The 22,588-nt window shown below is 41.7% G+C and overlaps 1 protein-coding gene across 1 annotated transcript; it reads left to right on the top strand.

The window, feature by feature from the left end:
• The first annotated feature begins 675 nt into the window (after positions 1 to 675).
• zgc:152774 (uncharacterized protein LOC553526 homolog) lies at positions 676 to 22,194 on the top strand. Its single transcript, XM_046405261.1, has 18 exons — positions 676 to 807; positions 949 to 1,021; positions 3,405 to 3,537; positions 3,773 to 3,993; positions 4,180 to 4,327; positions 5,056 to 5,209; positions 7,546 to 7,674; positions 8,530 to 8,649; positions 8,751 to 8,854; positions 9,182 to 9,310; positions 13,713 to 13,829; positions 14,193 to 14,270; positions 15,063 to 15,102; positions 15,216 to 15,562; positions 16,430 to 16,952; positions 17,481 to 17,635; positions 18,001 to 18,154; positions 21,490 to 22,194. The coding sequence occupies exons 1-18, from the start codon at positions 769 to 771 to the stop codon at positions 21,490 to 21,492; spliced, it is 2,667 nt and encodes an 888-aa protein (XP_046261217.1). The 5' UTR covers positions 676 to 768; the 3' UTR covers positions 21,493 to 22,194.
• Positions 22,195 to 22,588: the final 394 nt, after the last annotated feature.

Raw genomic sequence — 22,588 nt, 5'->3', positions numbered from 1 at the left:
TGAGGGATGCCTTCTGGTCTGATAGGAGTCTCTCCATACAGCAAGTCAGAGCAGTTAGCTGCAGGAAACAGAGCTGGGGCCACTGCGAGAGAGAGAGAAAACCTAAATAGTAGGTGTTAAGCTGGTTTGTTACAAGTTGTCTTCTTTTTTCCCCCCTCACAGTTGGCCTCTGTACAGATGCCTTCAGGCAGCCTATTGTGTAAAAGACACCAGCATATTGCCTGTTGAGGGAGACCAGGAGCTCCCACCTCAGGGATCATTCTGAAATACTGAAGGCTTCTCGTGGCCTCTGAAAGGTGTAACAAAGTGTCTTTCACACTCGAAATGTGGGTGACAAGTTTATTTCTCAAATCCTGTACCAGCACTTCAGTTTCTCCTGCCCCCACCCCAACAACTACTCTTTTAATTCATTAGTTCATCAATTGTATACCTTATTAATGCCTCCCAAAGAGATAACAGTGACAACAGAGCAAGGAGACCTGTCCTTTTATTTTGACATTGCTTCCATGTGAAAGCTGATATGGAAGGGAAAAGTGTTTGAAAAGTGCAGCATTGTCAGTAAGTTGGCAAGATAAGGTGAGAGGTGAGAAACGCTCTAGTCGCCGTTTAAAGTTACACTGCGAAATCTTCTTCTTTCTTTTTTTTTTTTTTTTTTTTTTCTTCATCTGTCACTTGACTTCCTATGCGAGGACGGTCCGCCCTTGGCGTTTTGTTACGTGCCTGCGCGCAGAGAAGAAGACAACAGGAGAAAACAGTCAGACGCGAAACATGGCGAGGCTGAGCGAGCATGGGATTCGCCTGAGTTCCGTATGTATTCACTACTGTGTCATGTCTCGGCATGTTGACGTGGATTCTGTGCTTATTTGCTTGCAAAATGACTTTTACTGCAGGAGGGGGGCGGGAGAATGACAGCTGACAAATGAAACTTGATTTTAATTTCTTTTCAAGATGAGTCCTTCCTTCCTGAACAGCAACTCCACAAGTCATACCTGGCCCTTCAGCGCAGTTGCCGAATTAATAGGTGGGTCAAGTTATGGAGAAAAAAAAAAGCACACAGAAGCTTGAATGCGCACATCTGCGTGCACCTGCTGGCGCGTTGGCGCTCCGACTTGTTGCTGCTGCTGCGACTTTTCGTGGTTTCGTGTCGTGCACGTCTTTCGCGCTCTCGCACTTTTAAGTGTACTGTGTTGATGCTAAAATGGACCAAATGGACTTCCTCTTTCTTTACTCCAGCGATTGTATTACTGCTTCACGGTGTGTGGACTGTGGCAGACGAGAGGCTTTGGGGCGCTGTGGTTATAACTGGGCTGTGTTGTTGAATAAAAACAAGCGAGCTTATTAGCATTTTTACGTTCTCGGTTTTCTCATGGATATGGCAAGGATTGTCCTAATATCTAACAGCTTATTTCTCATGCTCAGACACTGGTGAATAGTTTTGCGTGGAGTCACCGTAGCTTTTTTTTTGTCGCGTAAATGTGTTATAAGGGACAAAGTGTGGATCAGAACTGCGACCATCGATCGATGATTTGCGCCTCCACGTGATACCGCGTCTGTTCCTGGGCTGTCAACATTGTCATTTCCCCACTCTGTGCTCTCTCATTGGTGCAGACGTGCCGACTGTCTGTTGGCTGCTGAACTGCAGCATGAACAACAGTGGGAGGTGAAGCCTGCTGTGTGAAAGTGGACGCGCTCTGGTGTATCGCATCACCGCTTTCTCTCTGCGTGATGTGTCCGTTGAGAGCGTTCGAGGGATGGCTTGGATAGATTTTATACACGTTAGTGGTGTCAAGCAAGGAGAGGAGAAGAACTGCTAGAAATGTTGAGCTTTTTTTTTGTCCTTCTACATCAGTACCTGTATTGTACATGCTGTCCAAAGAGTCCCACTTGGTGCCATAGCGTGTAATAGACCAGTCAGTCCACTGTTCACTGTGTCAGCATTTAGTCCTCAATGAGGCATCAAAAGTACACATTCTCAATTCACAGTCAATTTAGCAAGAATAAATAGTGGAAGTCCCGTGAGACAAGTGTGTGTGATTAGGTTTATGAAAAAAAAATAAGGTATATGATCTAAGTTAGGTATATTATGTACATAAGTGGCATTACATACATGAGTTATGTATGTTATACGTTAAGTAACTCGCATACATAAGTTGAAAAAAATCAGGATTGACTTTTGGTTTCACGCAGGACACAAACCCCAGTCGCCTTCGTGACAGTGACAGTAATTTTACGTAATGTAACTTTATGTAGGCCCTATGTGACACAAATTAACTTGTGTGCATTAAGTAAAAATAAGTCAAATAACTGGAACGTCTGGGCGCGCACCCAAGTCTGTTGGGTAAAAGTCCTGCATTACACCCGACTACTATGCGAAAAGTGACAAACAAAAATGCAGAAGTATAGTCTGTATTTGGAACAACAGTTCTAGAGCTCCTTTATGACTCAAAACATGACTTTTGCTTGCAAATGAGTCAGAAGCTCTGAGTGCAGGCAATGTGTAGGAAAGTAGAACATTGCAGTGATACGATTGCTACTTACTAGTGCATCTAAATGACAAATATCATCTCTGTTTGAACTCAGAATTGGACGAAGACTGGTGTTAATAGTCAACTTTTTTAGGTTTATCCAAATAGTGATGAGGCAACCTTGTGCACTGTTGTTCCAAACCACTTTAGATGAAACCACGCGCACTTCCCTATGGCCAAAGCCTCAGCAGCTGCGTTCCCGTGGCAACTGCACTCACATGGGTCCCATGAAATATGACAACCACAGGGGCCTGGAAAACAGCACTACGGGGCACTGAATATGATAAATTTACTGTTTTTCACATCACAAATAAGACAAGCGTTAGCTAGCTAGCATTTGCATGAGATTGGGATTCTCAGCTGTCAAGGCATTTTGTCACACGGATTGGATCTGGTTCCATCAAAATTACGTGGGAAAAGTGACAGGTGCAGATACGACCCGATGCGACCTGACGTGAATGCTTATCAGGCACGCAACACAAGGCGTAAGGCAGTGTCCCCGGATGAAATGCCAAGTTATTAGGGAGTCGTTTGTATGCAGTTTTCCTGTACGATGAGGAATCAATGACAGCATTTCTTTTGCTGTCTTTGATGGTTTGGCTAAACTGTCAACTGAATGGCCAAACGAAACTATTCAAAAATAAGATCTGGATTATAATAAATCCTTGAAATTTTCCAGGTAAAATCTTTAGTGCGAGATTGTCGTGTATCTCAGACGAGCAGGTTTTAAGACGTAGAATCATGCCTGAATGCATACATGCGTGTCTTCCTTCCTCTTAGACTACTCAGCAGAAACACTGACTCGGTCAATGAGAAACCCACCCCACACTCATGTTTCTTTCCCTTTTTGTTAATTGATTTCTTTCGCTCGTGCTGTAGACAATGCCTCCGATCCCGGCGTATCCGCTAAACAGATCTGGATCGATGTAGTAGAGGAAGCCGGCCACCCCTGTCTAACTTTCACTGATAATGGCAGCGGCATGACCCCCAACAAACTACACAAGATGCTCAGGTGAGAAACACATGCATGCATTGTGTACACATATAGTATGTGTGCACAAGAACAAGCCACATGAGGACACCTTTTGTTTGACTGTTGTTACTTTTTATGACTATGACTAACATGACTGTTTATTATTGGAAGTTGTACTGCAATAAAAATAACACTTAGTTACAGTAATGATCTCTAATATACACACAATCACACACCTTTACTTTCTCACCCTCCCTTTCACCCTTATGTCCAGCTTTGGTTTTACAGAAAAGGGGTCAAGTAAGGCCAGTCAGCAAGCCATCGGCGTGTACGGGAACGGTTTTAAGTCTGGCTCCATGCGTCTGGGCCGCGACGCGCTCATCTTCACCAAGAATGGTGGCTGCCAGACTGTGGGAATGCTGTCTCAGACCTACCTGGAAAACATCAAGGCCCAGGCCGTCATTGTTCCCATCGTCCCCTTCAACCAACAAACCAATATCCTTCATGATAGACTAGGGCGTGAGAAGGAACAAATACAAAGATGTGTTATTTATGTGTGATTGTGGTTCTGTTTGTGGACGTCTTCATGATTCCTTGGTGCAATTACTGCAAATTATCAAGATGTTAGTCACATTGTGATTGACTTTTATACAAATAGGCCTGACCTTAACTCATTGTCACAGTCTCTGGTGATGACTGAGGACTCGGAGGCCAGTCTGGCAGCCATCCTTCAAAACTCCATCATCACGTCCCTGGATCAGATACATGCACACTTTGACTCCATTCTCTCCAAAAAAGGCACCAAGATATTAATCTGGAACATCCGCAGGTCTGAGTTATACGTTTGCTCGTGCAGAATTTGGGTTGAAAGTAAACGATAAGAGATTTTTTTTTCAGCCTGCATGTTAGTAATTCAAAGTTTGGTTAGACAAATTGTTCAAAAGTAGTGGTAGCTTCTGTAAGGCAGAATTTGTAAACTAGTATTTCAGCCAATAAGCATATTTATTATAATGTTGGTCAGTTCATGTAGCTTGAGTTCATGCAAAAATTGTTGGTTTGAGTGTAGCTACAGGTTTTTTTGTATGTCTTGTGTACAGCATGTGAGCTTAATGAATATGCAAACGCAGACTCAGAGAGGCAAATAAGGACGAACACTCATAAGATATTTGTTTAAGCGTGCTTTTATACAAATGTGTGCAAAGCAATACATGTTCAAGAACCAACCCTCACACCCTCATCATACGAAGTGCCGAAAAAATTATATCGAAAGGTCTGAAGGCAATTTTCCTTGCGGTTTTTCTAAGCAAACATCTCTTTGCTTTAATTGCCGCCAAGAGAGATGTTCATGTTTTTCACTTACTCTTTACACTGGAGTCATAAAGGCTCTCCACTGTGATCATTATTGTCAAGGTTCTGCATAACAAATTCAAAACAAAATTACAACTGGAAAATCTTTCATATAAAAATCCATTCTTAAAAAACTAGTTTGAGAGCAGTGATTTAAAAAGTGTGCCTTTGCCTATTTTAACACATGCTCTCTTTGACGTTGTCCTGAAGGGCCAAAGATGGCAAGCCAGAGATTGACTTTGAGACAGATGAGAGTGACTTCCGTTTGCCCCCGATTCAGATCGAGGAGCTGAAGAAGGGTCTCAGGAGCAGTGGATCCCTGAGAGCCGAACACAACATCCCAGAAATGCACTACAGTCTCAGGGTGAGTGGAGAGAAAACTATGTGACTTGTGTAATCAGACATAAGCCTGCCTGTTCCCATCACATGAAGACATTGTCACTAGACCTCCCTCCTCTCCTGACATTTCTTCTGATCTATTCCTTCTCCTTATATTGCAAGAAACTCTGACAGCTTCTGCTCAGGTTCTGCTGACAAAACGGCACCCTGTTCCTGTTTTGTACAGTAATGTGCTTTCTATCCTGTAGATCTTATTTGTCCAGTGTAAAGGCTGACATTTGCGGTGATGATCTTGTGTTTGCAATAGTTATTGTATTCACAAACATACCCTTGAACTGGTTTAAAACTTATCTCTCTGAACGCACATCGTACATTCAACTCAAAACCTTCAAATCCCATACATTTTTAATCACTACCGGTGTTCCCCAGGGTTCTGTCCTGGGTCCCCTTCTGTTTATCATCTATCTCCTTCCTCTTGGCCTCATCTTTCGCAAATTTAACATCCAATTCCACTGTTACGTGGATGACACAAAGCTGTACTTGTCCACCAAACCCTCTTGTACCCTCTCACTCCCGTCCTTCACTGATTGTCTACAGGAAATCAAAACATGGCTTCCAGATAACTTTCTCAAACAAAACAGTGACAAAACTGGCGTTCTCCTAATTGACACAAAATGAACCCGATTAAAATCTGACACCTTCTACATAAATATCGATAACACCTCAGTTTTTCTCTCCCCTTGAGTCAAGAGTCTGGGAGTCTGGGTATCTCCAAAATTTGTTTTTTCCAGGAGCATTTTTTTGACTGATGTTTGACTGATGGTCGTATTAATACCCAACACATCAGTGGTTAGGGAGGAATGCGGACTTGCCCTACAATGTAAAATGTCAAAAAACTGAAGTGGAGGTACGTTTCTTTCGTCGGACAGCAACAATATTTTCATTTACGTGATATCGATCACCTTCACGCCACTGATCACATCCTGTATCGATTAACGCAACTCTCTGCTTTTTGGGCTCCCTCTGAAGTCCATCCGTAAACTGCAACTGGTCCAGAACTCTGCCGCTCGCACCATCACCAGAACATTCTCCGTTAATCACATCACTCCTGTCCTCCAGCAGCGCCACTGGCACCCGGTCAAATACCGAATTGATTTCAAAATTCTGCTTCTCACTTTTAAGGCCATCCATAACCTCACTCCTTTTTACCTCTCTGAACTTCTTCACATGAACACATACTCCCACAGGTCTTCTTCTTCCGTTCACTTCGCTGTTCCGTCAGCCTGCCAGACCGCTATGGGGTTTAGGACCTTCAGCTGCTCTGTCCCCCTTCCCTGCCCTCCAGACCACCGTAATATTGATTTCCTCTCCACTTTCAAAGCACATCTCAAAACTCATCTCTTTAAAATGGCATATTCAGTCTGATGCTTTACTTGTTTACTTTCCAGCCTTTCCAATTTCTCCGTTTTCAATGATTTTATACATTGAAATAGTTTTAATGTTAATGTAGTGTTGTTTCTGTGCTTTAATTTTCTATGCCTTTTAATGTGACCTTGGGTGTTTTGAAAAGTGCCTACAAATAAATGTATTATTAATCATACCAGGAATTATATGCTGGATTTAAGTATGATAAATGATTATACCGCACTTTCAGTATAAATGTGCTAATGACTGAGTCACACCACAGGGTCCATTCAGTAGCTGTTCTGAAGCTTTCGATCCTATCAGAGAAGGACTTTGCCCATCTGTAGTGGAATTGTGCAGTAGTTGTTTATATTTCCATTTGTCTGAGCACTTCTCAAATGGTTGAAAGTTCACTTGTGACCTCAGAAACAGCACTTAACAAAACAGTACTAACGCAAGGTCCATTTAGCTGTCCTGGAGCTTTCAAATCCTTTCAACTGGAGCTTTATCAGTGAAACTGCTTTTTGTATGAGCTGTTTGTACAACAGTCTACATGATTTTGATGTCAATATACGAGTGTGTAGATGTCAAGGTAAGAGATGTAGTGGTTGTGGTTAAGATTTGGGTAAGTCCCTACCGTACATAGCAAATATAAGTCCCATACAAAAGTGCGTGAGTGGCTGGGTGTGTATGCCAGTTTCAAGCACAAACCAGAGCATTTTTTTACTACCTAGTATGTAGCTGTGGTTTAATGGTAACACTGCCCCAGTTTCATGTAAAAGCCAGATTCAAATCCTTAATGATTTGTAAACCACATTGGGTATTTTGACAATCTCAGAATCATTCTAAGGTTTCTGTTTAGATGTCGTGCGCAGTTGGTGTTCTGAATTTAAAATGTCTTTATTTTTTACGTTCTCTCTCCCTCTCTCTCTCTTTCTCTTTCTCTGATCACCTCAGGCCTACCTCAGTATCTTGTACCTGAAGCCGAGGACACAGATTATTCTGAGAGGGAAGAAGACTGCTGCTAAACTGGTTTCGAAGAGGCTCAAACACATTGAGCATGACGTGTACAAACCCCACTTCAGCGTATCCTTACACCATTGTCTGCTTGTGTGGATGGTGTTACACTTTTGAGTTGTGGGGTTCAACTCCTTTATGTCCTTTCCTAGAGTGCATCTCGAAGAGACAGGAGTGAGGACAGGGAAGGCTTACCAGAGAAGCTATGAGCAAGAATACACAGGTGTGTCCTTTGTGGAAGTCTGTAAAAGACACATAACACACAGCTGGAATATAAAGAACCATGGCAAGAGCCGGACTCTTCAAATGTAGTGTTTTGTATTCGTTATATTAGTTATTTAAGATGATTGAAACTCAAATATTTCTACTCTTTAACGTCTCCTCTAACTGCATTTTTTTATTTGTTGAATGCAGGCCACACCCAGTTCAACTGCTGGCTATTATCGTGACATGTTTGCAAAGCTAACATCAAATTATTACATCAGCAAGAATGTGCTCATGTATTGTATTTGCATAATAACTACTACAGACATTATTAGTGCTTCACACACAATGTTGCACAATGCAAGATTCAAAGGTTTTGACGAAGGTTAAGGATTTACCAAACAGGCTTTTCAACACAATTCAAATGTACTGCAAAAATAGATGGCTCCGAAAATGTTAATTTATTTTTCTACAGTTCATATTTATCAAAACTTTTAATACCAGATCTCCCAAACTAAACCTGAGGCAAGATAAAAACCCTTCAGATGCAGAATGTTGCTTTATTTTATATCTACAACTACACGTGCAGTTCAATTTCAGACAATTTTCCCCATAATACTGCTATTAAACTACCCCCTGTCATTTAAATTTTCATTTTGTCATTAATTTGCATTAATACACCAACGTCCTGCACTATTAACCTTAACCGGTGTCTGTCAGAAAGAGAAGGTGAAGGTGACCTTCGGGATGAGCCTGAAAAACAAAGACCACTATGGCATCATGATGTACCACAAGAACCGGCTCATCAAAGCCTACGAGAAAGTGGGCTGCCAGCTGAAGGTAGAGGAAAAGGAATCTCCTACGCATGATGAGCACACTGCAGTCCTCCAAATGTAATATTAATAGAAACCTGCCTTTACTTAATTCCTAATGTCCCACAGACATCAGGTCAAAGGGCAGGAGTTGGAGTCATCGGTATCATCGAGTGTAACTTTCTCAAACCTGCTCACAACAAACAAGACTTTGAATACACCAAAGAATACAGGTACAACACACACATGCAAAACAAACACGCAAGAGGTTTTCTTCATGTGAGATTACGGAGATAACTAGCAGATCAGGTGAATGTTTGACAAGCAGCAGATAAGGGATGAAAATGCTGCACGGTGTAAATATGTTTACATTATTTTCTGCATATGTGGCATCAGATTAGAGTGTTTTACAGCAGGGAAGCTGATCGCAGCTGAAATCCCACACCATGAGACAGACCCTTGAAATATATGCCTAATATCTTACTTGCGCTGTTGTGTTTACGACCTCAAGTAAAATCATTAAAAGAAATTGACTGTCTTTTCCTTTTTCTTCTCTCAAGACTCACTCTCGGTGCTTTGGGCCTAAAACTCAATGACTACTGGAGAGAGGTGACAGAGAAGAAGGCCAGAGAGCGAGAGTTTCAGGCTCTAGACAGAGATGAAAACGAAGATGAGCCTGACGATGACAAGTGAGTGTTGTCTGTTTCCTGACAATAGCTGTGCAAGTAGTGAATATTCTTCTCCTCGCCTACAAGTGTCTTCGCGACTTGTAAAATCCATGAAACGCGTTTAGAAAGTTCTACGGTCCTGCAAGCTCTGCAAGCCTTTTAGATGCAGGTCACTTGATAAACCTCTCGTGCAGGAAGTTGTCGATTCAAATGAAAGTGAAAATAGCATGAAACAAGAGCTTGAAACCTGAGAGTTGAGACGCTGTTCCCAGAGCTGCTCACTTGACAGTACAGTAGATTAAACATGCTGAGGCAGAGAGCTTCAAAAGAGCTTGTACACAGAACGAGAGAATATACACGGGTTAACAGGAAATATTTTCCTGTGTGTAGCTTTTGAACGGACACATTCAGGTACACTAATGTGGACTTGCTGAGAGAGTTTGAAAATAGATCTAATAATATTGTTTTTAGTGAATGTATTTCTGCTCACTGACAGTCTTTGCAGCCTGATGACTTTAGTTTTGAATGGTTGATTATTACACTTTTTAAATTCTTTTTCTAAAACATTTTCAATGCTCAGATAGCTTGGTATTTACCTGCAACAGTGATTTAATTTGAATTCAGGAAATACCTTTTGGATGGCTGGATGGCTTATAGAGACTTTCCCTTGATCTGTATGCTTTAAGGCAGGGCTATTCAATTAATTTGGGTCTGGGGCCAGTTCATCAAACTGAAGCAAAACAAGGGGCCGGAGAATATGACTAACCGTAGTAACAAATAAAGTAATTAACACAACAATTGGTAACTGAATACAACTTTTTCCTTCGAATAAATAAAACAGACTTCCCCATGAATTCACAGTGCTGTTCTCACATTTGTCTTTATTAATAGACACCAGCAATATCACTATCACTATCAAATTGCACTCATTTGAGTGACATGAAATAACAAAAAATAAAACCAAAGTGCATGTGTAGGCCTATGTTGCAAATTACATCACTCAGGTTAGGTGAACAGTATTACAATTACATTCATAGGCTATAACTGAGAAATTGCCTCAACACCCAACAAAAAGAAAAAGTGCAAGCCCCCTTGAGTGTGGAAATTTGTCTTGGCTGACTAACTAAATGGGGAAATTTTCAAAAACTGCCTGCTTCAATGAGTTCTAGACCCCTCATTCAAAGTCTGTCTCAACATAACACAGAAAGGGTCCTTCACAAATCTCATCACTTCACTGGAGATGCTGAAATTACCAAACCTGATGGTAGAGTTTTTTTTTTCAATGAATAGGCCTAATATCGGACATTTAAGATTGCACTCATTTCAGTGACATGAAACAACAAAAAATAAAACCAGTGCATGTATGCTGCAAATTGTACATAGGTGAGCAATATTAGAATTACATCCATAGTCTATAACTGAGAAACTGCCTCAACAAAAAGAACAATAAAACCAGCAAACAAACTGGCATATTATGCCTCTGTTTATATTAAACAAAATAACAGTTTGTTGCATGTAGTTTGCCAACAGTGTGCTATTTAATGAGAGAAATGGCATGTTTTTGACTGAGCGAGAGCAGTGAAGTCAGGTGTATATGTTGTCAGGGCAATACGCATGCAGTGATGCAGATGCTGGTCAGTGAGTGATATGCGATTGTGAGTTTTAATTGCATTCATGTGTGAGAATGATGACTCACATGTGTATGTTGAGCCAAACATTGTCAGAAGAAAAAGTGCAAGACCCCTTAAGTGTGGAAATTTGTCATGGCTGACTAAATGGGTCCAGAATTTTTCAAAACCTGCCTGCTGAAATGACTGTCGCAAGTCATCTGATGACTGCATGTCAATGAGTTCTAGCTGCAAAGACCCCTCATCCAGAGATGATACCACCTCCTTTCCTTTCAATGCAAAGTCTGTCTCAACATTAACACAGAAAGGGTCCTTCACAAATCTCATCACTTCACTGGAGATGCTGAAATTACCAAACCTGGTGGCAAAGTTTTTTTTCAACGAGTCAATAAAGTTTGGCATCAGCTCAGCAATTTGCAGGCCAGATTGCCTCAGTGTGGGGAAGTGGAGCATCTTTCCAGAACAAAGATCAGCAGAGAACAGTGAGAGCTTTCTTTGAAAAGCGTGAAGTTTCTCCACAAGTTCCGCGGCTGTTTTACCTCTGCCCTGCAACTCCATGTTGAGTTGGTTCAAATGATGGAAAACGTCACTCAAAAAGCAAACAGTAGCATTAAACTCATCATTTTCCATTAGTGCCAGAAACTTGCCAGCTTTTTTCAATTTCGAAGCCTTGAGAAACTGCACAATCTCCTCTCTTAGTTCACTAAACCGTTTCAATGCGTTGCCTTTGCTAAGCCATCTAATGTCATTGTGAATGAGCAAATCTTTATATTCAGCAGCTGTGTCCTTCAAAAGCTTACGGAAAAGGCGGTGCTGTAAACTGGAGGTGCACCGGATAAAGTTTATAATTGCCATGACAGAGTCCATGGTCTGTTTTAACTCACCACTGAGCTTGGCACACAAGAGGCTTTGGTGAATGAGGCAATGTAGCGATCTCAACTGAGGAGCCACGGCAGCCATCCTCGCAGCGAGCCCCTGATCCCTGCCCGCCATGGAAGGGGCACCGTCTGTCACCAGCATATTGATGTGCGCTAAATCCAGGTTGTTTTCCTCAAAGAACGAAGTAATTTTGGTGAATAGAATTTCACCAGTAGTGTGCCCCTCCATGGGAATTAGTCCAAGCAAATCCTCGCGAAAACATTCACCATCAAAAAATCGCACATAGAGGCACAACTGTGCAATATCGCTGTTATCTGTCGACTCATCCACAGCCAAAGACATCACCTCGGCCTTCCTCAGTTTGTCCAAAAGCGTCTCGAAAACGTCCGATGCAAGGCACTCGACTCGCCTCATATTTGTAGTGTCAGATAATGGAATTTGCTTGATCAATTCGACTATGCTTTTTCTGGTTTTCTCATCTGCTACAATCTCCTCAATGGATGCCAGCATACACTCCTTGACTGTCTCAGAGTCTGTAAACGGCCTTTTCTTTTTGCCCAATATCCATGCCACTCGCAAAGATGCTGCCGTTGTCCTCTCTTGATCCGTCCAGGCCCGAAACAGTATGCGACGTCTTTGCTCATAACCAGATGTAAGCCCCAATATCCTCTGCCTCCGGGCAACGGAGCCCGGTGGGAAAGTAGTGTCAAAGTTAGCATGCTTTGTCTTAAAATGCCTTCTCAAATTAAACTCTTTTGACACGGCGAGGCACTCGTTGCAGATTAGGCACACAGGTTTCACATTGACCTCAATAAACGCATATTTCTCTGTCCATTCTTTGTTGAACTGCCTATTCTCTGAGTCAACTTTCCTTTTTTTTAAGGTAGATAGAGACATTTTGTCTTGTTGCTGGCCTAGAAAGTGTCAAAGTGACAAGTTTGAGCGGTCCGTCAAAATATATTTCCGACCAAAACAGGTAACGTTAGGACTACGAGTAGATATTTAATTGTAATGTAGGCCTACTGGCCACCATGGTTAAATTTTTAAACGGACTCCACTGTCCATGAGATAAATAGGCCTATCATTTGGAGTGGCAAGTAGGCTATATTGTGCAAAAAGAAAAAATGGATGAGTTGACAAATAACATTTATGGTGCACAGTTGTGTCTTTGTGCCATTTCTTTGTGGGGAATATTTTCGCATTTCATGCACCAAAGAGGCGGCAGTGTTTTAGAACAACCTGGATTTGGCGAACGTCAGTAACGTTATGATGTGCACGAACCAAGGTACACACCTAACATCCACAGAACATAATTTAAAGGCGCCACCTATAGGCAAATGTAGGTACAACACAGAAAAAAATCTATCCGCTCGTTATCACTTTCCCCGCTGACTGTTTACAGACGTATCTGCCGGATTTGCTCATGTAATAAATTACACTTCGAGGGCCACTGCGGGGCATCTCGCGGGCCGCATCCGGCCCGGGGGCCGCCATTTGAAGAGCCCTGCTTTAAGGCATAGATACAATCAAGTCAGGCAGGAATTTCCACCGCTACTTCCTGTCTGGCCTGCACTGTTTTCCAGGTTCTTCTAGTCTCAATAGCAAATCCATTTGCAGATATAAAATTAAACACTGACTGCATTCTAAACTGACGTGATTCCTCTTTAAAAGCCTTTTCTAAATCAAAGTCAGCGAGTTAATTAACTCTAGCCGAGAACACTGGGTAGAGTTCTCAAACAGGTTTTTTCCTGCTGCTGAACAGCCTTTGTATTATGAATTGCCCACGTGGACTGTGCTAGTGTGTCAAGAAAATATATAGTCTCCTCACTGTTTTGGGTGGGCCGGTTGTAAAAATGGGTTGGGCCCAACGCTGCCTCTGACTGACATTTTCCACACCTATATGTCTGTATTTACAGGGCTCCCATGTGGTTACAGTGTGAAGAGTGCCTCAAGTGGCGAAGCGTCCCCACAAATCATTACAACGTGGCTCCTGAAAGCTGGACCTGCAGCCAGAACCCCAATCCACGTTACAGGTGTTTATTTCTACAGTATTTTCATGAATAACAAAGACACACTTGCCCCTAAGGCTTGGGGCGTCTTCATGGTGTTAAGATGCCAACGGCGACTGGAGCTCCAGGTAGCCATCATTTTCACAAAGGCAGACATAATTAGTGTTTCCTGTGGAACCAGTCTAAACACAGGTGATGTCATTATTCTTTAGCCATTAAATTGCACAAAAAAATATTGTTTGCTGCCAGTTGAAAGTTATCACGAAGGGCTCAAGACAGAGGAGACCACTGTATTTGTATGTGCGTGTTTTGGGGCTGCAACAGGAAGGCTCTGAGCCTAACTTTAGCAGTAGTTGAGTTGCTAAGACCAGTCTCTTGGTCTTTCAGAAGCTGTTCTGCACCAGAGGAAGCAGAAGACAGTGAGGAGTTGTTAACGCCCAGCTACCAGAAGAACCACAAGAAGCAGTAAGTTCCTATTTCTCTTAACCTTTTAAACTGTGCATGTGAGAATTTATAACTGGACAGATGTTTCACACTTCTACACTTTATGCACGTCTGTATGCATGCCTGCGGGTTCAGGTGCCATTTTGTGGTCTCTATCTGTCAGTTTCACACTCTTTTTCTTCCGGTGGTTGCCCATGTGACTGATGAAGAGAGAAAAGTCTGGGTTTTCTATACTCTGACTTATAACGACCAGAAAAAGAAGGATTGACGTGAGAAATTAGTCAGTTCTTCTGTTTTTGGTTGTCAGTGTGTCAATTTTGAGCCAAAAATGTTTCTCATCAAATATAAACATTATTTTGAATTACTGGGTCTTGATGGCTTGTTAGAAACTGGAATCATCAGATTAGCTAACTAGTTTAGATAGCCAAGCTGGCAGAGATTAGCTACATAGCGAAGTTGCAAGCTAATCAAGTACAGACTATACAGTATGTAGGCTGCATTACATACTATTATTCCAGTGCTTCCCTAATTCCATAGTAACCGATTTTAGACAAAACAGCCAATCAGAAATGACCTGCTCCAGTTTTCTTAATGGTTGTAATTATAGCACACTGTAATACATCTCAGGTGTCCAAGGGTTTGGGATTATAAATGAGTAAAACTGAGTGACAAAACTTGTTATTGTGCACTTAAATGGCAAGTGGATATTATTTTCATGATAACACCTTATCTATAAAATATAATTTCCCATTCACCTGACCATATATAGAATGTCTGCCTGTCTTAGTATCTCTTAAATTTCTCTTCTTGCAGAGAACATCCCAAAAGCAGAAAACGAGAAAAATCACTGGAGGTTCGTGAAAAGTTCTACATTTTAGGCAACTTTCCTTTTGATAAAAGTACTGTTTCCCTGCAATACTTCTGGACTGTAAACACTGTAAGTGTGCTCGATTGCTTGTGTTACAGGTGTGTGCGTTGCAGGACCAAGTCGATAAACATCAAATCCTCTCACGCAGTTCATCAGAGCCCGGGCAGCCCACCTTCCAGTCTGTGAGAACGCCAGATGAATGCCAGACAGAGGAAGACACCATAGAACAAGAACAGAGAGATTATGATTCAGACACACACACAAGTGATGATGCACACACACAACAGAAACTCGCTGGAGGAGAGACAGCCGTTAAAGACGGGGTTCAAGGACGGGTGCATGTGGAAAATGAGACAAATGTTCTCGGGCTTGAAAATAAACAAAGAAAGAAACAGAAGGACACAAACATGGAGTCGATGGAAAGAGAGAACGCAGACACGTCAAGGTAGATTGTGTTTCATGCAAGTCAAGGCTGTCTTTTCTCATCTGCAGGTTTAACATTGTATTTTTTCCTCCTTTAAGCAGGATCACAGATAGACAGAAATGTTTCGACTTTTTTTTTCTTTTTTGTTTTTTTTTTTACTATGTCAGTGTTTTTCATTATTATTTGCCTTCCAGGTAGCTAAAATCACTGATACTGACATGTCCTTGTACAACAACCAGCATTCTCCCTCCACAGACTATTTAAATGCCCAGTTTAAAAACCTCACTTTGTTCACAGTTATATAATTTTTTGAGAGCACTGAGCCAAATAAGTCGAGGGTGGTCCTCCAGTGCGGAGACATTGTGACGGGCTGCTTAATTTGAGCTGGCCATTAAAATAATTACTCACATTACTCTGGACATGCTTTTAATTTTGGATTAAAAAAAATAAAAGTAGTACATGAAAAAAGCTCAGGTTGGGATTGATGGTGAAGGTAAGAGTTGGAAAATATTGCTGAGAGTTTAGCTAATGTGGTCATCTAAAAACATTATACTTTGTATTATTTATTTAGCCTTTCAATTATTTAACGTCTTTTAATTCACTAGCATTCTCATTTTCCCAATTATACAGCGACAATACTATATTCCTAAAGGCAGAGTAAGTTATTTTATGATTGGGTTCTGATTGACCATCTTTGCATTGTTTTCAGCCAGAAAATAATCCAAAAAAATGTCAGAGATGTCTTTGTTTTCAGCTGCATTATTATACTATTATAACACAACTTTGACAACAAAATAAAGCCCATGAAATGCTCAGTGCTACACAGATTTTTAATTGTTCAAAGTGCCTGCAGGTTAATTTTCCGCACTGTGCTTTTGTTTTCTACAGCTACAAAAGGAAATCGGGATCATTAATGTACTGTGTGACAAAGAAGCTACGTCTTTTGGACGAACAACAGCCTGACTCAGAAAATGCAGCAGAAGCGGTGAGGCCTGAGAAACAAACAAACGTGCCGGAGACACTGTCTTCAGACAGCGAAAAGCAGGACAGCAGCAGCAGAGTAGAGAAACCGGGTGACACAGCACAGCGAGTCGTCACCAACCTGACCTGGACCCATTCACTCCCCTCCACCCAAACTGTGATGGTGTCTCCGCTGAGTCGAACAGAAGGACAGCGGAGCAGACCTCAGTCTCTCGAGGGGAGTGACCGGGAAGCTAACGTTCAGAAGCTGGCAGGGCTGGAGAAAGAAGCCCAGAGGCTACGGAGGCTTCTAGGTTTGGAAATCACAAAGATAACTCAAGGCACAATGACCATTGCTGGTGGCGGCACTGAAAAGCCAGACGGAGGCCTGGTGACACCACCTGCCTCCACAGCCAGCAGAGAGGTCGGCTGCCAGACGGACACGGCTGAGGTCAGCAGAGTTTATGCACAGTATTTCAGGCTCATCATGCTCGTGACAAATCGCAGTGGGAATTGTAAATTGAATCATATGCGCTCACTCATACATAGCAGTGGACTTCAACAGTATAGCAAGCATTCAAGTTGTCACTGACCCAGCTAAAGGAAACATCTCATTAATGTTTTTGCAGAATATTGTGGTTTAAAATTTGCTTAACAGTTCAGTGCAAACCATCTCACTGTAAGGAAAATGACACTAAATTTGTTGCTGGCTAAATATACCCTAAGTAATGATGACTCTAACGGCGCTTAATGTGGTGTATGAAAATCAGTGCTTAACAACATTTTAAATGCTTGTGACCACAATCATCACATATGAACAAACAAACAAAAAAAAAAAAGAAAACAACCCACTGATGAGACATAAAATGTTTGACATAAATGTTTTCATCTAGTACATCTAAGCATGTCCAGACATGCCAAAGAAGGTCTAATGGCAACTTCTCTATAATCTCCCACTGTCCTTGTGTATCTGCATCAGAGCTCTACGTCGTCTAGTAGCACGGCCCAGGCTCCAGGACTTCAGAGAGCTCTATGTGGGTCAAAGGAGCAGCCGGAGGAGAAGGAACCCAGGAAGAAGTCAGAAACTCAGAGCAGGATGAGATCCAGTGACAGTGAGGCCTGTGAAGACAGCAGGTGGGAGTCCCAGACACACATGACGCATGTCAAACAGGTGGTTTCATAGATGACCATCTGTCTGTGTATACATACGGTGTAGTGTCTGCGATTTTAGAATCATCTCCTGTAGCTGGCAGCTTTACATTTGCGTGCAGAGACGTACAATCTAACAGATAAACGAATCCAAACAGTCTTAGTATGAATGTCAGATGCCGTCTGTGCGGATGTTTGTTTTATTGCCACATCCAAAAAACGAACGTCCTTTTTTGTACGTCTCTCTCTCTCTCTCTCTCTCTCTCTCTCTCTCTCTCTCTGTCCATTTTCACCTGAGTGGCTGAACATGCTTAATCGCTTGAATAATGATGAAGCTGTTCTCCAATCAGATCACCACAGGAGAGCCTTCGCGGTATCCGTAACAACGTGTTGGTCCTTCTTACGGCTCTCTTGCCTCAACTGGACCTCGCTGGCATCAGTCTGGAGACCACGGACATAGACAACATCCTGCAGCAGATCATAGAGGTCAACTCACTGAAACCATGATCAATACCAGGGCTCTTCAAATGGCGGCCCCCGGGCCGGATGCGGCCCGCGAGATGCCCCGCAGTGGCCCTCGAAGTGTAATTTATTACATGAGCAAATCCGGCAGATACGTCTGTAAACAGTCAGCGGGGAAAGTGATAACGAGCGGATAGATTTTTTTCTGTGTTGTACCTACATTTGCCTATAGGTGGCGCCTTTAAATTATGTTCTGTGGATGTTAGGTGTGTACCTTGGTTCGTGCACATCATAACGTTACTGACGTTCGCCAAATCCAGGTTGTTCTAAAACACTGCCGCCTCTTTGGTGCATGAAATGCGAAAATATTCCCCACAAAGAAATGGCACAAAGACACAACTGTGCACCATAAATGTTATTTGTCAACTCATCCATTTTTTCTTTTTGCACAATATAGCCTACTTGCCACTCCAAATGATAGGCCTATTTATCTCATGGACAGTGGAGTCCGTTTAAAAATTTAACCATGGTGGCCAGTAGGCCTACATTACAATTAAATATCTACTCGTAGTCCTAACGTTACCTGTTTTGGTCGGAAATATATTTTGACGGACCGCTCAAACTTGTCACTTTGACACTTTCTAGGCCAGCAACAAGACAAAATGTCTCTATCTACCTTAAAAAAAAGGAAAGTTGACTCAGAGAATAGGCAGTTCAACAAAGAATGGACAGAGAAATATGCGTTTATTGAGGTCAATGTGAAACCTGTGTGCCTAATCTGCAACGAGTGCCTCGCCGTGTCAAAAGAGTTTAATTTGAGAAGGCATTTTAAGACAAAGCATGCTAACTTTGACACTACTTTCCCACCGGGCTCCGTTGCCCGGAGGCAGAGGATATTGGGGCTTACATCTGGTTATGAGCAAAGACGTCGCATACTGTTTCGGGCCTGGACGGATCAAGAGAGGACAACGGCAGCATCTTTGCGAGTGGCATGGATATTGGGCAAAAAGAAAAGGCCGTTTACAGACTCTGAGACAGTCAAGGAGTGTATGCTGGCATCCATTGAGGAGATTGTAGCAGATGAGAAAACCAGAAAAAGCATAGTCGAATTGATCAAGCAAATTCCATTATCTGACACTACAAATATGAGGCGAGTCGAGTGCCTTGCATCGGACGTTTTCGAGACGCTTTTGGACAAACTGAGGAAGGCCGAGGTGATGTCTTTGGCTGTGGATGAGTCGACAGATAACAGCGATATTGCACAGTTGTGCCTCTATGTGCGATTTTTTGATGGTGAATGTTTTCGCGAGGATTTGCTTGGACTAATTCCCATGGAGGGGCACACTACTGGTGAAATTCTATTCACCAAAATTACTTCGTTCTTTGAGGAAAACAACCTGGATTTAGCGCACATCAATATGCTGGTGACAGACGGTGCCCCTTCCATGGCGGGCAGGGATCAGGGGCTCGCTGCGAGGATGGCTGCCGTGGCTCCTCAGTTGAGATCGCTACATTGCCTCATTCACCAAAGCCTCTTGTGTGCCAAGCTCAGTGGTGAGTTAAAACAGACCATGGACTCTGTCATGGCAATTATAAACTTTATCCGGTGCACCTCCAGTTTACAGCACCGCCTTTTCCGTAAGCTTTTGAAGGACACAGCTGCTGAATATAAAGATTTGCTCATTCACAATGACATTAGATGGCTTAGCAAAGGCAACGCATTGAAACGGTTTAGTGAACTAAGAGAGGAGATTGTGCAGTTTCTCAAGGCTTCGAAATTGAAAAAAGCTGGCAAGTTTCTGGCACTAATGGAAAATGATGAGTTTAATGCTACTGTTTGCTTTTTGAGTGACGTTTTCCATCATTTGAACCAACTCAACATGGAGTTGCAGGGCAGAGGTAAAACAGCCGCGGAACTTGTGGAGAAACTTCACGCTTTTCAAAGAAAGCTCTCACTGTTCTCTGCTGATCTTTGTTCTGGAAAGATGCTCCACTTCCCCACACTGAGGCAATCTGGCCTGCAAATTGCTGAGCTGATGCCAAACTTTATTGACTCGTTGAAAAAAAACTTTGCCACCAGGTTTGGTAATTTCAGCATCTCCAGTGAAGTGATGAGATTTGTGAAGGACCCTTTCTGTGTTAATGTTGAGACAGACTTTGCATTGAAAGGAAAGGAGGTGGTATCATCTCTGGATGAGGGGTCTTTGCAGCTAGAACTCATTGACATGCAGTCATCAGATGACTTGCGACAGTCATTTCAGCAGGCAGGTTTTGAAAAATTCTGGACCCATTTAGTCAGCCATGACAAATTTCCACACTTAAGGGGTCTTGCACTTTTTCTTCTGACAATGTTTGGCTCAACATACACATGTGAGTCATCATTCTCACACATGAATGCAATTAAAACTCACAATCGCATATCACTCACTGACCAGCATCTGCATCACTGCATGCGTATTGCCCTGACAACATATACACCTGACTTCACTGCTCTCGCTCAGTCAAAAACATGCCATTTCTCTCATTAAATAGCACACTGTTGGCAAACTACATGCAACAAACTGTTATTTTGTTTAATATAAACAGAGGCATAATATGCCAGTTTGTTTGCTGGTTTTATTGTTCTTTTTGTTGAGGCAGTTTCTCAGTTATAGACTATGGATGTAATTCTAATATTGCTCACCTATGTACAATTTGCAGCATACATGCACTGGTTTTATTTTTTGTTGTTTCATGTCACTGAAATGAGTGCAATCTTAAATGTCCGATATTAGGCCTATTCATTGAAAAAAAAAACTCTACCATCAGGTTTGGTAATTTCAGCATCTCCAGTGAAGTGATGAGATTTGTGAAGGACCCTTTCTGTGTTATGTTGAGACAGACTTTGAATGAGGGGTCTAGAACTCATTGAAGCAGGCAGTTTTTGAAAATTTCCCCATTTAGTTAGTCAGCCAAGACAAATTTCCACACTCAAGGGGGCTTGCACTTTTTCTTTTTGTTGGGTGTTGAGGCAATTTCTCAGTTATAGCCTATGAATGTAATTGTAATACTGTTCACCTAACCTGAGTGATGTAATTTGCAACATAGGCCTACACATGCACTTTGGTTTTATTTTTTGTTATTTCATGTCACTCAAATGAGTGCAATTTGATAGTGATAGTGATATTGCTGGTGTCTATTAATAAAGACAAATGTGAGAACAGCACTGTGAATTCATGGGGAAGTCTGTTTTATTTATTCGAAGGAAAAAGTTGTATTCAGTTACCAATTGTTGTGTTAATTACTTTATTTGTTACTACGGTTAGTCATATTCTCCGGCCCCTTGTTTTGCTTCAGTTTGATGAACTGGCCCCAGACCCAAATTAATTGAATAGCCCTGATCAATACTATTATAATATCCATGTTTTTTTTCTATATCCATAAGCAAAGTTTGGGTTGATGAATGTCAAACCAGGCAAAGTATATCAAATACCTTTCAGTGCTCACTTGGAAAGCACTGCTTTTGGACAGACTCTCTGACATGACATTTTTATTTTTATGTTTGCATGCAGCTGGTTATAGTACCTCAGTGTGCCTTAAATTAGATTTTGGGTTTAAAAGGACACATGCTTAGAGAGATGTCGAAATCTGTGGGAAAAAAAGCATTATTTTCATAGTTTTGCGTTGAACAATGACAAAACAAAGTTTTAAAACCGTCTCCTCTCTTATCCTGGAGGAATGTAGTCTCAGTGTCTGTCAAGTCTGACAGTTACCGGTTTTTCAGCTTTCATTAACTGCACACACACATTGTTTTTTTTTGTCACATCATTTTTGAATAAATTGTGTCCTGTGCTAGTCTATTTAAAAAAAAAAAACATCTTAAGGTTGACCTCCTAACTGTTGTAAAATATAATCCTTTTGATCTGAAATGATCTTGTAAGTTAAAAAGTGTGTGATGTTTTGCTATGGTTTGTTTTGCTACTGTTTTTACTTAGGCTACTATTTAAATTTGTTTTATACACATGTAACATCAGTGAGTCACTGAGTAAGCTTGTCCCTCGACTTGTTCGACTTTTTACATTTGCATTAAAATACTGAAACCATTTATTGTACCCGGCCTCTTAATTTACAAAGAGTTAATCAACGCTGCCTCATCAGCCCAATGCAAAATACACAAGCTCTGCAGTACCCAATATTAGCCGCAAGGTGACAGTGTAGTGTACAAAAATATGCTTCTCTCACATTGCTCAGGGTAAATTCAATCTTATTTGTGTTTTATTACTCTTTTCTAGTGCTGTCATGTATTAAAACATTGACAGCACACCACGCATTCAAACAGACGGTCTGGCTTTAAAAAACATCTGAAGCCATAGCCATAAGCCTTAGTAAAGGGTTAATGAATACAATCTAATTTTTATTAACGGTTTATAAATCAGTGATCAATAACTGCTAATAACAACAGTCGTTCTGATGCTGGCGTTTACTCTGTGTTACTTG

The sequence above is a fragment of the Scatophagus argus genome, chromosome 12 (genome assembly GCF_020382885.2).
Source record: "Scatophagus argus isolate fScaArg1 chromosome 12, fScaArg1.pri, whole genome shotgun sequence".
Taxonomy (NCBI): domain Eukaryota; kingdom Metazoa; phylum Chordata; class Actinopteri; family Scatophagidae; genus Scatophagus; species Scatophagus argus.
The sequence above is the reverse complement of the archived record's forward strand: the minus strand, read 5'-3'. Positions and strand labels throughout refer to the sequence as shown.

Excerpts from the sequence above, each read along its gene's own strand:
- zgc:152774 (XM_046405261.1), top strand. The coding sequence starts at position 769 with ATGGCGAGGCTGAGCGAGCATGGGATTCGCCTGAGTTCC. Across the intron at positions 8,650-8,750 it reads AAGTGGGCTGCCAGCTGAAG|ACATCAGGTCAAAGGGCAGG; the intron begins GTAGAGGAAAAG and ends AATGTCCCACAG. Across the intron at positions 16,953-17,480 it reads GCCAGACGGACACGGCTGAG|AGCTCTACGTCGTCTAGTAG; the intron begins GTCAGCAGAGTT and ends TATCTGCATCAG.